Here is a 17,226-nt window from a genome sequence, read left to right as displayed (position 1 = left end):
CAGTCCATACTGAAGGCTGCAGTCCTTGACCCTCTCCAGCAAGTGCATGAGGTCCTCCTCAGTTTCGGCAAGCAGGGTTGTGTCATTTATTGCCTCTGAAATCCCACTGGAGGATCAACTATGGGTCGGTTTCAACTCAAAGGCACACAACACAAACAACAACAATGGACCCTCTTCTCAATATTCCATGTTATGCCTCCAAGTTGTTCATTCTGCAAAAGTCCAAATTGTTCCATTTCACAGATTATTTTTTTTTAATGCTTTTACGGTTCATTTGAACCATTTGGAAACATCCTGATTTGAATGTTACAGTGTTATGGGAAGAGAGAGCAAAGAAGGTTGTGCTAAAAATCCCAAATCCTAAACCCTAATTCTCAGTCCCAAACTGTGGAGGAAACCTCTACTCGTCAAGCAAGCCAAGAGGACTTTAAAAGTCCTGGCAAGAGCTCTGAAACCAGAGCCTGCTAGCATGTGTCCCCGAGTATCAACGGAGACACTATATTTACCCTGAAAAGCTCTTTGGACCGCAGGAAGGTTATAAATAGCCAGTAAGGCCCAAGCAAGTGGCCTTAACACATGGATTTCCTTCCAAAAATGCAGACCCATTTTAATTACATTCATAATTAACCTTTGGGGAGGGCAAGCCCCCTGGATTCGGTTTTGTTTTTGGAGACACCGTGAGTAATTTCCTATTCATTGGACATTTGGGGATTAGCACGCTGGGTGCTGGGCTCAGAAGCCACTGTCTGAAAGCTTGCACAGAGCTCAGCTCCCCCGAGCTGAGGCCTCAGGCTGGACGCCGTCATGAGCGTGCCCTTGCAGCCCTCAGCCGCCCTGCCCGGGCCACCACCTGGGTCTCCTTGCACAGCTGCTGATTTTGCACTGTTTCCCCCAGAACAAGATGGGAGTCACGGCGGTGTTTGTGCTGCCTCTGCTGCTATTGGGGATCAGCGGCCTCCTCTTCATTTACCAAGAGGTCTCCCGGCTGTGGTCCAAGTCGGCCGTGCAGAACAAAGTAGTCGTCATCACTGATGCCGTCTCAGCGCTGGGCAAGGGTAAGTTGGCTTCTCCCCATGTGTGCCCACATCTGTCCCGAGGGGCCAGCGGTGGCAAGGCAGCATGCGAGTGAGCCCCTTGGACAAGGGTCAAACCCTGTGCTGCCTTCAAGTGCCTTTGGAAGCATGAGCTTGTCGCCCAATATGTGGAAGGCCTGGGCTCAGTGGGGTTGCATGTTTGTTGCTGAAGCCCAGCGCTGACTGGCTGGTGTGATTTATTAGGCCTTTATGAGGTTTCCAGAAGTTCTGAAGTGTTGTACCTTTCTCAAAATTGTTATAAACTTAGATTTGCAAGCTGAGTTTCATTGCTGGATTTAGGACTAACAAGCTGGGTGGCACACTGTTTAACTTCACTATCCTGGTTTTCTCTAATGCAGAATGTTGTTGCCAAGAAGAAAGGAATAAAAAGCACTTAGTGGTTGGTGTTGTACTGGGCACCATTCAAGAGTCAGTAAAGACCACAAAGATAAATAATTGTAGGCAGAACATGTCCACTCTGCAGGTCCCAGTTGTGTTCCATGCAGATGAGTCCTTGTTACCACATTACACATGAAACATATATCCTTCTGGTCTTGAAGGCATTAGTGGTTGCAAAGCCTGAACTGCATGGCTCCAAATGGCCCGTCCACAGGTGGCATCTCACACAGACCTGCATTTCTGTGTGCTTCTTGTTAGTCCAAGTTCCTGATGAGAAAATCATTATTTTCATCACCTTGGCATCCCCAGCATCTCACACAACTTGGGCCTGCAGTCAAACTGAAAAGTTCAATGCCATCAAGTCAGAACCAACTCAGAACTGAGTCTCACACAGGTTTTCTTAGGCTATAAATCTCCCAGAAGGAGATTGTCTATCTTTCTCCTAAGGGACAGCTGATGGATTTGAATCTCCAGATAGGAGTCACCTTGGGATTAGCAGTGCAGACCTCTGAGGGCCACACCATCCGTCCTCCGACAGCAAGCAAACAAAAAGATTCCTGAAAAACCTCTCCAAATTAAGATTTAACAAGGAAAACACCCTCCTTATCCAAATGATAAGGAGGTTCTTGTATATTTGTTTTATGAATTTCTAGCTGGACTCCAAACTGGACAGAGAACATATGCCGTAGTGTTTCAATTCTTTCTCAAAATGACTGAGGACATGATCTATCTTGGTGAATGTCTAATAGGTCCTTGGAAAGAATGTGTCCAGGACTGAAATCCAGATCTCTCCTGTGGAAGGTGACAATTCTATCACTGAATTACCACTGCCCTTGCTAATATATACATATACAGTTTCATTTCTTTAAAAAAAAATCTTACTAGGTAATAGTCACACCTTGTACAAATGAGGCTTAGGCACAAATGGTCTTTTCAGAAGAAACACAGCCTTGTTTCCGTCATGACTATTATCAGAGGATTTTGAATTTGTTGTTATAAAACTGTATCTTATTGACCTACCTTGGATGGGGAAATGCAAAGCACAAAAAAGAAAGTCTAAATATTTAGAAGTAACTTGAGAAGCTGGATGTGAGTGACCTGAAATAAATGACCAGTGAGCCTGCTGCTGCTGGCCACAATGGCTTAAGGGCCTAGCTGCTCCATTTTTGCAATTTTGAAGCAAGAAAAAACAAAAAAAATCACAGTCCGTGGATCCCAGGTCCCAGGAAACCAGATGGAACTCTGTGTATAGCGCTGGATAGTGGCAAAGAGCCCAGAGCTGAGTTGTTTACTAAGAAAGCCAAACAAAGATTGAGACTCTTAATGCCCACCTCAAACCCACAAATGCAGCCAAGTTGGGAATTGCTCCTCTAATCCGTTCACTGTGTCTGCAGCAAAAATGACAATCCAAATGTTTGCCTGCTGGTGCTTGGACTGCTTCCGAGAGCACCAGCTACATCTCGGCCCTTCCTGTGGTTTTCTCCTCCCTTCCCAGATGCAATTTTTCACATTACTAGATTAGAGTGATTATTTTACAGTCGGAGGCATCATGCAATCCTCACAAGCCACTCTTTTACGTTTTAGTGTTTCTAAAATCAGGAAGCATCTCAAACCTGGTGAAATAGGAAGGTAAGGGCTCAGCTGATATTAGCATGACACAAGAGAATGTTGAGCTTATATCTAAAAATAAGGAAACCTGGGAATAGCTGAATTGTGGCTTCAGCAGAAATAACCCATTTGGAAGTGGTGACCCCAGACCGTATGCACAGCTCTGGACTCCAGCATCCTTGCCTGCCCTACTGGGGAAAGAGGTATCTGTGGAGAAGATGGGAAATGAGTGGTAAGAACATTTCCTGGCTCCCTCTCCTTCAGAAGCCAGATATTTGTTCTAGTTCTTAAACACCAGCACTCTCAGCCACTGCACTGCTCAGCTTGCCAATAATGCAGATCATCACAAGATAACGAGAAAGTGTGGGTGGAAAATGATAGACCCCAACATACTTCTTTCTCAGCAGTGAGAGGGAGGTTGTCAAGGAGTGAATCTTTGCAACAGTGGCTGAGCTCTTAACCATTTATATCAATAACTTCTTTCTTCAAAGTCAAGTGTATAGCATTGTGTTAGACACATTGTGTTCAATCTTTTTTGAAACTTACCATACTATGACATTTTTCCATGCTAGAATATCTGTAATATTTGTGTCTAGAAATATTTCACATATAGATGACTTACTTCATCAGTCTCTTATTAGTAGTAGACATTTACAATGATATCTAACTTTTTACTGTTCTAAAAGGATCCCAGACCGTGTACAGATGGTCATATCTGACCTTTATCAACTTCACAAAGGGGAACTGGCCCCATCAACAGTATCAATAACACAAAATCAATTCCTGTGAGGCTCCTGTGTCTTTTTCTACTCATCTCAACACGAATCTTACTGCTTTGCTGGGTCCAAAATCTGATGTGATCACTCACAGACCACACAGAACCATTTTGTGAAAGGCAAAAAGTTATACTCCAAATTAGTAGTAGAGTACAGTCAGGACAGCTTCTGAAATGTGCACCTAAGTCTCACCTCATGGATTTAGACCAGGGTTACAAAATTCTCAGTACTGCCAATATCGACTCTTACCCTTTCCCCCCAAATTCTCTAACAAACTTGGGCAAAGGCTCTTAGCCTAGCTCTTGTTTTGTCCATGGGGAGCAGGTATCAGCCAGCTCTGTCTCGTGCCAGGTCTCTCTGGTCCTCTGCTCCAGCTATTGCTGCTGCTGCTGAGGTGTAGCTGGAACAAGAATGTCTGATCCTAAGGGGCATCCTACATTCTCTTGCTACTTTTTTCTTATCTTCTTGCTGGTGGGGAAGGTCTATTCTGCAGCTGGAGCTGCTTGACTTATTGGCGAGACTAGCCAATCCTCTTGTAGATGGGTGAGATTGGCCAATCCCTCTGTGCACTGGTGAGGTAGCCAATCCCTTTTCGGATAGACTAATATGCCTTATTCACATTTTCCTGCCCATCCACATGTTAGAGTCAAGATGAGTGGCTAAGAAAGTCATATTGAAAGATTAACTACACAATATTTTAAATGGCACCAAGGCAAAAACTGCTTTAACTATTATGTTAGGCTTGATTCCAGAAACCAACGAAGTTTATCTATATCTATATCAAGGAAATGGTTTAAATCTGTGGTTCAGACCTCAGAAGAGATACTTGTGTTTATGCACTGGCTGACAAATCCAAAGATGGCAAGGAAGGCAGGACGTTGGTTCAAGTGATCCATCCACATGCAAGATTCTGATTGAACAAAATAGAGAGTTTTGTCAGACGTCCACATATATTCCATGTAGACCACACCCTCTATGAAATTCTCTTTCAATGATTCGCTGGTGGTAGTAGATCTCATCATTAAAGCCACTGACTCATTTGTCAGTTTGTCTTACTGTGATGGCCAAAGTGCTGCTATGAGGTTGGAAGTTGTGCCAGCAATATTTCAAATATAATTACAATCACCCATGGTGGATATATTTCAGCAGAATTTCCAGAATAAGATAGACAAAGGAGAAGGTCTGGCCATCTACTTTTAAAACAACAGGCCCTTACAAACTCTATTAATAAGGAAGAAACATTGCTCAGCAGAGTGCCAGGAAATGAACCCCTCAGGATGGATGGTGCTCAAAATTCAACTGGGGAAAGCTAACTCCTCAGAGTATACTGTAATTTAATGATGTTGATTGTTATTGTTGTTGCTAGGTGCTGTTGAGTCAAGTACGACTCAGAGCAACCCTAGGAACAAAATATTTTAACCCTGTTCTATTTTGTGCCATCCTCACACTTCTTGACATGTAAAAGCCATTGTGGCATCAATCCACCTGGTTAAGGGTCTTCTTCTCCTTCACCAACCCTCCACTCTTCCCAACATTACGTCCTTCTCCAAGGTTGTTCCTTCTAGTAATATGTCCAAAGTATGTGAGATGATGGGTCATCATTCTTGCCTCCAAAGAGCACTCTGGCTGCACCCTCTCCAAGACATATTTGTTTGTTCTCTTGGCTGTCCATGGGATATTCAGTGCTCTTCTCCAACACCACAGCTCAAAGGCATCAATACTTCTTCTGTCATTCCTATTCATTGTCAAGCTCTCAGATGCACAGCAAGTGGTCAGACAGACTATGGTCTGAATCAGATACACCTTAGTCCTCAAACTGATATCATTAATCCTCAATAATTTAGGGACCCTAACTGCAGATTTTCCCAGTGCAATGAATCTCCTTATTTCCTAAATTCTGGTACCAAGGTTGTTGTTGTTTGTGGATCCAAGCAAGATGAAGCTGTTGTCAGTTTTAATCTCCTCTCCATCCATCATGATGCAGCCTCTTGGTCCAGTGGTAAGAATCTTCATTTTCCTGACATTGAGAGGCAATCCATACTGAAGGCTGCATTCCTTGATCTTCTGCAACAAGTGCTTCAAGTCCTCACTTTCAGCAAGCAAGGTTGTGTCATCTGCATAACACAGGTTACTTATGAGTCTACCTCCAATCCTGATGCCACGTTCCTCTTCATAGGGTCCAACTTCTCAAATACTTTGTTCAGCATACAGATTAAATAGGTATGGAGAAAGAATACAACACTGATGAATTCCTTCTTAATTTTAAACCATGCAGGAGTCCCCTGCTCTGTTCACACAATAGCCTCCTTGTCCAAGTATAAATTTCACATGATGTTTTCACAGTAAAGCTTTCACCCATTGAAGAACCATCATCTGCTGACGATGTGGCAAGATTCTAAATGAAGAGAAACAGCTGCAAACATTCATTAATAATTTTAACATCGTGTTCTCGTGGTGGTGGTGGTTAGGTGTTATGGAGTCAAGTTCGACTCATAGCTACCCTATGAACAACAGATCTGTGCTCTGTCCTATTCTGGGGCATTCTCACAATCTCTGATACACTTAAACCCATTGCTGCAGTCACTGTATAAATCCACCTGGTTGAGAGTCTTCCTCCTGCTTGCCATCCCTCCACCTTTCCAAGGATGTTGTTGTTGCTGTTAAATGCCATCAAGTCATTTGCAACTCATAGTGACCCTATGCACAACAGCTGTCTCCTGAGCCAACCTCATCATCTCCAACATACCCACACCCACTACCCCAGTCACTGAATCAATTCATCTCATCAAGGGTCTTCCTCTCTTTCACCGACCCTCCACATTTCCAAGCATGATGTTCTTCTCCAAGGACTGGCCCCTTCATGCAACATGCCCAAAGTATGTCAGACAGAGCTTCAGAATCCTTGCCTTCAAGGAACAGCCTGGTTTCACCCTCTCCAGGAGGAACCTGTTTATTCTCCTAGCAGTCCATGGTATATTCGATAATCTTCTCCAGCACCACAACTCAAAGGCATAAATTCTCCTTCTATCCTCCCTAGTGATTGTCCAGCTTTCTGATACATAGCAAGTAATTGCGAAGATCATGGCCTGGATCAGGTGCATCTTGGTATCCAGATTGACATTGTTGCTCTTCAGCACTCTGGAGAGGTCTCTGACAGCAGATTTCCCCAGTGCAACTTATCTTTTGATTTCTTGGCTGCTGGCACCAAGATGTTAATTGTGGAGCCAAGCAAACTAAAACTGTTAACAATCTCGATCTCTTCACCGTCTATCTTGGTGCTGCCAATCAGGCCAATGGTGCTGCCAATCAGGTCAATGGTGAGAATCTTTGTTTTTTTATATGGGGCTCCAATCCATATTAAAGGCTGCAGTCCTTGCCCTTGTGCAGCAAATTTCTCAGATCCTCCTCAGTTTCGACATCAGGGTTGTGTAATCTGCATAACACAGGTTGCTGATGAATCTTCCTCCAATCCTGATGCTACATTCCTCCTCACAGAGTACAGCCTCCTGGATGATCTGTTCCACATACAAAGGTATGGAGATAGGACACATACCTGGCGCACACCCTTCCTGATTTTGAACCATGCAATGTTTCCTTGCTCTGTTCTGACGACTGGCTTCTGGTCCAAATATAGGTTTCGCATAAACACAATAAAGTGTTCTGAAACTCTCATCCTTCTCAGAGTTAGCCACAGTTTGTGGTGTTCTGCACAGTCAAATGCTTTTGCATAGTCAATGAAATACAGATAAACATTCCTCTGGTATGCTCTGCTTTCAACCAAGATCCATCTAACATTAGCTATAATATCCCTAGCACCATGGCCTCTTATAAACCCAGCCTGCACATCTGGCAGTTCTCTGTTGATGTGCTGTTCCAGTTGGTTTTGGGTAATTTTTTGCAGAATCTTCCTTGCATGTGATATTAATGATATTGTTCAATAATTTCAACATTCTGTTGGGTCACCTTTTTATGGAATGGGAACAAATATGGATCTCTTCCAGTCAGTTGGCCAGGTGGTTGTCTGCCAGATTTCTAGGTACACCTTGGTGAGCATGTCCAGGGCAGTGTCTGCTTGTTGAAATATGTCAATTAGTATTCCATCAATTCCTGAGGCCTTCTTTTTATGCCAATTCTTCCAAAGAAGCTTGAAGATCCTCCTTCATCACCACAGGCTCTTGATCATACGTTGTTTCATGAAATTCTTTTGTGTCAGCCAATTCTTTTTGGTACAGTGACTCTGTATACTCCTTCCATCTTTTTCTTCTTCCTGGATCTTTAATATTCTGCCCAAAGCATCCTTAAGTATTGCAGTTTGAGGCTTTAATTTGTTCTTCATTTCCTTCAGCTTAAGAAATGCCAAACAAGTTCAGCCATTTTGATTTTCTGACTCCAGCTCTTTGCACGTTTCATTATACTTTGCTTTGTCTTCCTACACTGCCCTTTGAAATCTTCTGTTCAGCTCCTTAAGTTCTTGATTTCTTCCCTTTTCTTTGGCTTCTCGGTGCTCTAGTGCAATATTCAGAGTCTCCTCTGATATACATCTTGGTCTCCTCTTCCTCCTCTGTCTTTGTAATGACCTTTTGCATTCTTCATGGATGGTGTTCTTGATATCCTCTACGACTCATCTGGTCTTCACTTATTAGTGTTCAAGGCTTCAAATCTGTTCCTGAGATGGTTTTGAAATTCAAGTGGTATAGACTCGAGGTCAAATTTTAGTTCCTGTGGATTGATTTGACCTTCTTTAGTTTTAGTTTGAACTTGCATATGAGTAGTTGATGGTTCCACAATCAGTAACTGGTCTAGTTTTCACAACTGATATTTAGCTTCTCCAGAAATTTTTCCATAGATATAAATGATCTGATTCCTGTGCATACCATCAGGTGAAACCCATGTGCATAGTGTACATTTATGTTTCTTTTAAAAGGTATTTGCAATGAGTATATCATTGATTGTACAGAATTCTATCATTTTATCTCCAGACTCATTTTTGTCACCAAGTCCATGTTTTCCAACTATTGACCCTTCTTTCCTGTTCCCTACTTTTGCATTCCAGTCACCCATTATTAATAATGCACTTTGGTTGCATGTTTGATTGATTTCTGACTGCAAAAATTGGTAGAAATCTTCTATTTCCTCTTCTTTTGCTCTGGTTGTTGGTCATATATTTGAATGATAGTGGTATTCGCTGGACTTCCTTGTATGTGTATGGATATTATCCTGTCACTTACAACATTGTATTGCAAAATGGATCTAGAAATGACTTTTTTAACTATGAAAGCAACTCCGTTTTTTCTCACCTTTTCATCTCTGGCATAGGAGATCATATGATTATCTGATTCAAAATGCCCAGTGCCAATTCATCTCATTTCACCAATACCTAGTATATCAATATTTATGCATTCCATTTCTTTCTTAACAATGTCCAATTTTCTACATTCATGCTTCTCATATTTCATGTTCCAATCACTATTGTCTGGTTATAACTATTCTTCCTCTATTGTGTTTACAAGTTTAAGAGCTCAGCCTCAGATACCGTATCTGTTAGTCTAAGTGTGCTCTACTGCACATAGGATTTAGAAAGCCTGTTATTTTGGAAGTGGATGGCCAGTTCTTCTTCCTAGTCTGTCTTTATTTGAATGATCAGCTTTAGAACAGTATCTGACATACAAGTATTTTACAGAAAGGAGCAGATAAAGGACATTCTCCAATTATAGAAACAACCAATAGATTCAGTGTTGTTCCCCGCCCCACCCCTGCACGTGTGTCTTGACTTATCCCTTTTCCCACTACAGCATCCCCTTCCACTCCCACCAACCACATTCAACAACTCCCTCTCCTTATCCAGCCCTTGATATGATAGCATAGGTTTCAAGCCTTCTGTACTTCTGTGATTCCGAACACTTTGCATTGCTGCTGTTCTCTTGTGCTACAGCCAGTCTTTCTTGGGTTTGTTGTTGTTGTTAGGTGCCGTTGAGTCATAGACGACTCATAGCAACCCTACGAAAAGAAGACCTGAGCACTGTTCATAGAGTTTCCGGAGGCAAGCCATTTTGGAAGTGGATGCCACTCCTGCTTCCAGGCTTGTTTTAATTGGGAAGCTCCATCAAACACTGTCCACCATGGGTAACCATTATCACATTTGGCACATCAGTGTCACAGTGTTTAGCATCACAGTAACCACGAGTTACCTCTGTACAGCAATACACAGACCAGTGCTATACCACCTAGAAGAATGTTTCACAAAACATTCTTGGGTTTAGGAGTCTCTAAGTCCAGATTCAAGGTACTAGTTTCAGGGAAGGGTTTCTATCTCAGACAGTTCTGAGGAAAAGTCCTTTGCCTTGAGCTTCTGCTCCAGTACTGACTTCTTGAGACTTAATGTCTCCTCTCTTCCATTTGCAGTACTCTGCTGTCACAGTAGGATAATTTCCAAGGGTGATGTTTCCTCTAGATCTGGCATACAAGTGTTATTTTCTTGGCCCAAGGGCCACAGGCCGTCAGGCCCTTAGGCTTAAAACTAGTTTTACAAGCAGGCCTTATGTGGTGAGATTCTGGGAATATGGGTGTACCTGATTTGGAGAGGGCAGAGGTGAAACACTGACTCCAAGAACAGACACATCAAATATGAATCTAGCAAAAATGGAAATTGTTGAAACTGAAATGCATAAACATTGAAATCTTAGGCATTCGTGCGCTGAGATGAACTGGTGTTGGTTATTTTGAATCAGATGAATCAGATGAACCAGATGAATTTGCATGAGAATGACAAACTGAATTATAGAATTCATTCAATACAATGACAAACTCATTCATTGTAAAAAAAAAACCAACCCCAAACATCAAAACCCATTTCAAGCTCTACCCTGAAATAAAATGCAGTCATTGACAGGATAATATCTATATGCATATTTTATTAATATAATTATGAATCAAATACAGGCACCAACCACAAAAATCAAAGATGGAGAAATTGAAGATTTTTACTGATGTCTGCAGGCTGAAATTGATCTAAAATGCAATCATGATATATTAATAACTACTAGATAAGGGAGCTCTGGTGGCCTAGTGGCAAGAATATGCACTGCAATCCCAGAGGCACATGGTTCAAATCCACCAGATGCTCTGCTGGAGAAGGAGGGACAATCTCCTCCTGTACCAGTCAGATCCGATTTGATGGTACACACAAAAAAAAATAATAAAATAAAAATAACTACTGGTGAGTGAAATGCAAAAATTGTAAACAAAGAAGGACTGGTAGTTGGAAAATGTGGCTTTGGTGACAAAAATTAGACCAGAGACACACAGCAGACTTTTGTATAATCAATTAATTGTTCTTTGCGAACATATTTAAAAAAAAAAATCAACAATGACTAAACACATGGATCTCAGCTAATAGGATACATGATACTCAAATTTACTACATTTATCAAAAGAGACTATGGAAAAGTTCAGCTTCATCAGTTACAATGTCAAGGATCTACTATGGAGCAGACCATTATTCATTCATGTGCAAGTTCAAATTGAAGCTAAAGAAAATTAAAGCAAGCTCATGAGAGCCAAAGTATGATGTTCAATTTATCCTACCTGAATTTAAAAACCATCCCAAGAATAGATGTGATATCTTGAACCCTAATGGCCAAAGAGCAGACGAGTTGTGGGATGTTATTAAGGACATTATACATGAAGAAAGTTAGAAGTCATTACAAAGACAGAAAAACAAAAATAAATGTCAGAAGAGACTGTGAAACTTGCTCTTCACTGTTGAGAAGCCAAATGAAGAAAAGGAATAATGAAGTTAAATTCTTGAATAGAAGATTTCAAATCCACTTGAGAAGACAAAGAAAAATATTATAATAAAATGTGCAAAGACCTGGAGTTAGAAAGCCAAAAGGGAGGAATACAGTCAATATTTCTTGAGCTGAAGGAGATAGTCAAGGCCCAAATTGTACTCTTGAATAAATGGAAATCCAAAGTCTCTGTAAACGTTCATTAAAATTAAGAATAAAAAGGGGGAAAATTGTAATCTTGAAGAATCCTATGGGCAAAATATTGAATGACACAGGAAACAACAAGTTATTAAGAATATGCACTGTCACTGTACCAAAAAGAATTGGTCAATATTGAATCATTTTAGGAAGTACCAAATTATGGTATCATTTCTTATTTCCTTGTGATTTATCCCTAGCAGTGCAATAGCTGGGTCATATGGGATGTCTACATTCAGTTTTTTGAGGAAATGCCAAAGCACCTTCCACATTGAATGAACCATTTTACAATCCCATCAGCAGTGCATAAGAGTTCTATTTGTACACTGATGTTCATAACAGCATTATTCACAATACCAAGAAAATATAAGGGATGCAAATGTCCATCAACAAATAAATGTATTTAGAATTTGGTACATTCATACAAGTGACTACTATGAAGCACTAAGGAGCAACAACTTCATAAAATACTATATAAAATTACTATATAATTTGGGAGAGACTAGAGAGCATTACACTGAGTGAAATATCTCAGTCACATGTGGACAAATATTGCAGAAGACCATTATGGTGAAAATAGGAAGATAATTAAATAAGCTATGTATAAATATTCAAAAGGTAAAGTGCTTAGATTTACATGATCCAGCCTCTCAAGCACTGTCTGTCCAATGCTACAATTCCCCTGCCTATAAATCCCTCAAGGATTTTGAAGCTCTCTCTCACATTCTTTGGGTGTGTTGTCAGGAGGGACCAGTCCTTAGAGAAGGACACTGTGCTTGGAAGGATAGAAAATCAGCAAAAGAGAGGATGACCTGAATGGGGTCAGGTGTGTCAGAGATGGTGAAACTGGCTCAGGATAGGGCAAGCTTCAGAGTCGTGGTTCATAGTTGCTATGAGTCCTAGTCATAGTCGTAGTAGCATCAAGCCCCAAATAACTGTTCTGTCCGATTGCCCCAGTTCTCTTCACCTGCACCAATGAGACTGCTGAGTCCTGGAGGAGGAAGTGATTCCACAAAGCATGAGATCACTTTGTGCAATTGCACTCATGGTATCCAGCTCCCAGGGGGTGCTTTGCACTGCCTAGCTAGCCTTGGTTATCCTCAATCAGTCTGGGTCCACCAATTCCTCTTCTAAATAGGGATAATAGTAAATACCTCCTCTTTGGTGGTGGTGGTGTTAAGGTGTCATCAAGTCAAATATGACTCAGAGCAATCCTATGAACAACAGATCTGAACTGTGTCCTATCCCGTGCCATCCTCATAATCCCTGACACATTTGAGCCCATTGTTGAAGTATTGTGTCAATCCATCTCCTCTCTTTCACTGACCCTCCTCCACCTTTCCAAGTATGTTACCCTTTTCCAAGGTGTAGCCTTTCATAGCAGTATGCCCAAAGTATCTGAGACAAAGCTTCGCCTTCCTTGCCTCCTGGAGCACTACAGTTGCACCTTCTCCAAGACATGCTGTTTATTCTTTGGCAATCCATGGGACACACAATACTCTACTCCAACACTCCAGCTCAAAGGCATCAATTCTTCTGTTGTAAGGAGTTGTGCTGCCAGCTTCCCCAGAATTAGTTGCTATAGTTTCCAGTTCATCTAGGTGCTATGAGTGTTATCTGCTGAGCTCACCAATGTCCCTTCCCCAGGAACTTACCTGTCAAGTCCAAAACCTGCCCAAGTCACCTGGCCCAGAAACTACACACACTCTCTACCCTCCCTGAGTGGGGTCACCCTCAGTGATAACTGACTGAGACAGGCACAAAAAAGGCTGGTCCTCTTATCTCAAGGAAGGAGTCCAGGTGGTACAAGGATCAAGCTACTAATCAAAAGGTTGGTGGTTTGAATCTACCAGTTGCTCTGTGGCAGGAAAGGCCTAGGGACCTGCTCCTGTATATATTAAGCTACTAAATCTCACGGGGCTGTTCGATACCGCCCTATAGGGTTGCTACAAATCGGAGTCAACTTGATGGCATGCAGCAATTTACCTCAAGGTGGAGCAGCCCTACATCTCCGTTTATGCCTTTCATCCTATATCTTAGGGTTCTGTAGAGTAATAGAACAAGACAGAGACAGAGTTTATTACTTCAAGGACTTGGCTGCCATGGTTGTGTCAAATCCAAAATCTGCTAGTCAGGTGACAGGCTGGAGACCTTTAATAGTTTAAGTTCCGAGAGCCATAATTCAGGTGAGAGGAAGTGTGCATAGTGAAGGGGAACAGTTCTGTCAAACTATCTTTTCATGCTCTTGAAGCAGAATGCCCTGTAAGGAATTTTCTTTTTAACAGACTGATTACATCAGGGCACAGTAGAGAATAGCAACTAAACTAGTGTTTGGCCAAACCATGGGGAACCATAGCCTAGCTAAGTGGACATATAAAACTAACCATCACAGCCCTCTTTGGTTCAAGCCAAGGCTAGACATCTTCTGAGTCTACGTCCTTGACTGGCACCTTCCTTGTCCCTCATTTACTGTCAGAAGAGCATTGTCTCTCTCAGACCTTTTCTCTTGAATATTTATCGCAAGTTCTGCTCTTAGGACTCGGACTTAAGCCAATCCCTCAAAAGGTTACTGTTAGAATCAAATGTATAAGAAATGGGAGCTCTGGTAGCCTTGTGGTAAGAAATTGCACTGCCAACCCAAAGGCATACAGTTTGAGTCCACTACATGCTCCAGGAGGAAAAGATGAACAATCTCTTCCTGAGTGACAAAAAGCCACCAAAAACCTGCTGCAGGGTCAGCTATATATTGGTTCTGATGCAACCACACATAGCAACAATGTAAGTGTTGCTGTTGTTGTTGTTAGATGCTATCAAGTTGAGTATGACTCATAGCGACCCTATGAACAGCCAACCAGAATCTTGCTATATTCTGTGCCATCTTCACAATTTCTGACACACTCGAGCCCATTGTTAAAGTCATTGTGTCAATCCATCTCATTGGGGCTACCCCCCTCCTTTGCTGACACTCCATCTTTCCAAGCATGATGTCCCTTTCCAAGGTATAGCCTCACCTAGTTACATGTCTACACTCTGAAAGACAAAACTTCACCATTCTTGTCTTCAAGAAACACTCTGGTTGCACTTTCCAAAGACATATTTATCTGGGGGTTTTTACAGCACTCCCCTACAAAATCACAACTCAAAAATATCAATTCTTCTTCTGTTATCCTTATCCATTGCCTGGCTCTCTGATGCATAGGAGATGATGAAGAAAATCATGGCCTGAATCAGGAATACGTTGGTGTTCAAGCTGACATTATTGCTCTTCAGTGTTTTGGAGTGATCTCTGACAGAAGACTTGACAAATGCAATGTCTTCTGATTTCTTGACTGCTGGAAACAAGTATCTTGATTGTTGATATAAGGAAGATGAAAATCATTGACAGTTGTTGTTGTTAGGGTCCACTGAGTCAAGTACAACCCATAGTGACTTTATGAACAACCAGTCTGAACACTGTCCTATCCTTTGTCATCCTCACAATCTCTGATACACTAAAAAGCCCATTGCTACAGTCACCGTATCAAGCCACCTGGTTAAGTAAGGGTTTTCCTTTCTTTCAAGGCTCCTCCACCTTCCTAAACATGATATCCCTCTTCAAAAATAACCTCTCCTGGTAACATACCCAAAGTATGTGAGATGAAGTTTCTTCATCTTTGCCTCCAAGGAGCATTCTGGCTGCACCTTTTTTCGAGACCTATCTGTTTGGAGGTTTTTTGCAGTCCATTGAATATTTAGCTTTCTTCTCCAACACCACAGTTCAAATACATCAATTCCTTTTCTGTCATCCTTATTCATAGTCTAGATCTCAGATGCAAAGTGACTGAAAAGACTGACCTGAACCAGGCACACATTACCCCTCAAACTGACATCCTTATTCTTCATCAATAATTTAGAAAAAGTCCTGACTACACAGACTTTCCCAGTATGTCTCCTGATCTCCTGACTGCTGGTACAAAGTGTACTGACTATGAATGCAAGCAAGGTAAAGTCGTTGACGATCTCAATCCTTTCTCCATCCACCATGATGTTGCTTATTTGTCCAGTGGCAATGATTTTTGTTTTTTTTATGATTGAAATGCAATCTGTATTGAAGGCTGCAGTATTTAACCTGTTGTAAGTGCTTCAGTGCTCCTCACTTTTAGCAAGCAGGTCTGTGTAATCTGCTTATAACAAACATTATTGTTGCATATTCCTCCAATCTTGATGACACATTTTCTTCACCAAGTCCAGATTCTTGAACCGCGTGCTCAGTATACAGCTTAGACAGGTATGGAGAAAGGATGGTATGTTGTTAAGTGCCATCAAGTCATAGATGACTCATAGCGACCCTATGAACGAGAGACCTAAACACTTGTATAATTTTCATCGTTTCTCCAAGTTCATAGAGTTTCCAGAGGCAAGCGAATTCAGAAGTGGGTGACACTCCTGCTTCCAACCTTGTTTTAATTGGGGAGCTCAACCAAATACTGTCCACCATGGTTAACCATTATCTCATTTGACACATCAGTGTCACTGTTCAGCATCACAACAACCATGAGTTACCTCTGTACAGCAAATGGACAGATCAGTGCTACACCGCTTAGAAGAATGTTTGACAAAAAACTATTAAAACCAGGCCTGAGGGCCACAGATTACAATCACCCACCTTTGGTTTGGTAGCATCACTTGGAGAAAGGATACAGATCTGATAAACACTCCTCCTAACAACAGCCTCTTGGTCTAGGTCTAGGTTCTGCATGAGCACAATTAAGTAAGTGTTCTGGGATTCTCATCCTTCTCAATGTCAACCACAATTTGTTGTGACCCCTATAGTCAAAAATACATTCGCAGAGTCAATAAAGTACAAATAGAGGACAACATGGCAGCTTCCACACTGTAGGTGCTGCATAGGCTGCTTCAGGATTCTTTTTTTTTTATTTTACTTTTATTATTTTTGTATGCGTGTATCAGATCTGACTGGTACAGGAGGAGATTGTCTCTCCTACTCCAGCAGAACATCTGGTGGATTTGAACCGCTCACCTCTGGGATTGCAGTGCAGCTTCTTGCCAATAGGCCACCAGAACTGGCCTGCTTCAGGATTCTTATGGCCCCTGAATATCTTCAGCCTATCAAAACTGTGCCAGGAATGCCTCTTCTTTCTGCATTGTCCACTCGGTGTTTTGGTTTTGTTCTGACAGCAGTCATTTCTTCTGCCCCAGATTTATCACACCTATAGGAAAACATAATCTACACAAGAGTTCTACAGGACACGTCAACTTCCCTTGGAGACAGTACAACTAAACTTAAGAGACACTGGTCAAAAGGAAAATGTCAGCAGTCGACGTTTTTGGAATCCCAGAAGCCAAGAAAGCTTAAGATACAAGCTGTCAGATCATGGGTTGGAC

General features: G+C 41.7%; 1 protein-coding gene across 1 annotated transcript in view; it reads left to right on the top strand.

Annotated features, from left to right (window-relative positions):
* The first annotated feature begins 894 nt into the window (after positions 1 to 894).
* Positions 895 to 17,226, top strand: part of DHRS7C (dehydrogenase/reductase (SDR family) member 7C) — a 34,527-nt gene continuing 18,195 nt past the window's right edge. Inside the window, exon 1 of the mRNA XM_006898560.1 lies at positions 895 to 1,055. Coding sequence (XP_006898622.1) covers positions 902 to 1,055 — 154 coding nt within the window. The 5' untranslated portion in view covers positions 895 to 901. The remainder of the gene's footprint in view (positions 1,056 to 17,226) is intronic.

This window comes from Elephantulus edwardii, unplaced genomic scaffold (genome assembly GCF_000299155.1).
Source record: "Elephantulus edwardii isolate Elephantulus edwardi_28Jun2011 unplaced genomic scaffold, EleEdw1.0 scaffold00233, whole genome shotgun sequence".
Classification (NCBI taxonomy): Eukaryota; Metazoa; Chordata; class Mammalia; order Macroscelidea; family Macroscelididae; genus Elephantulus; species Elephantulus edwardii.
This window is presented reverse-complemented; position numbering and strand designations above follow the sequence as displayed.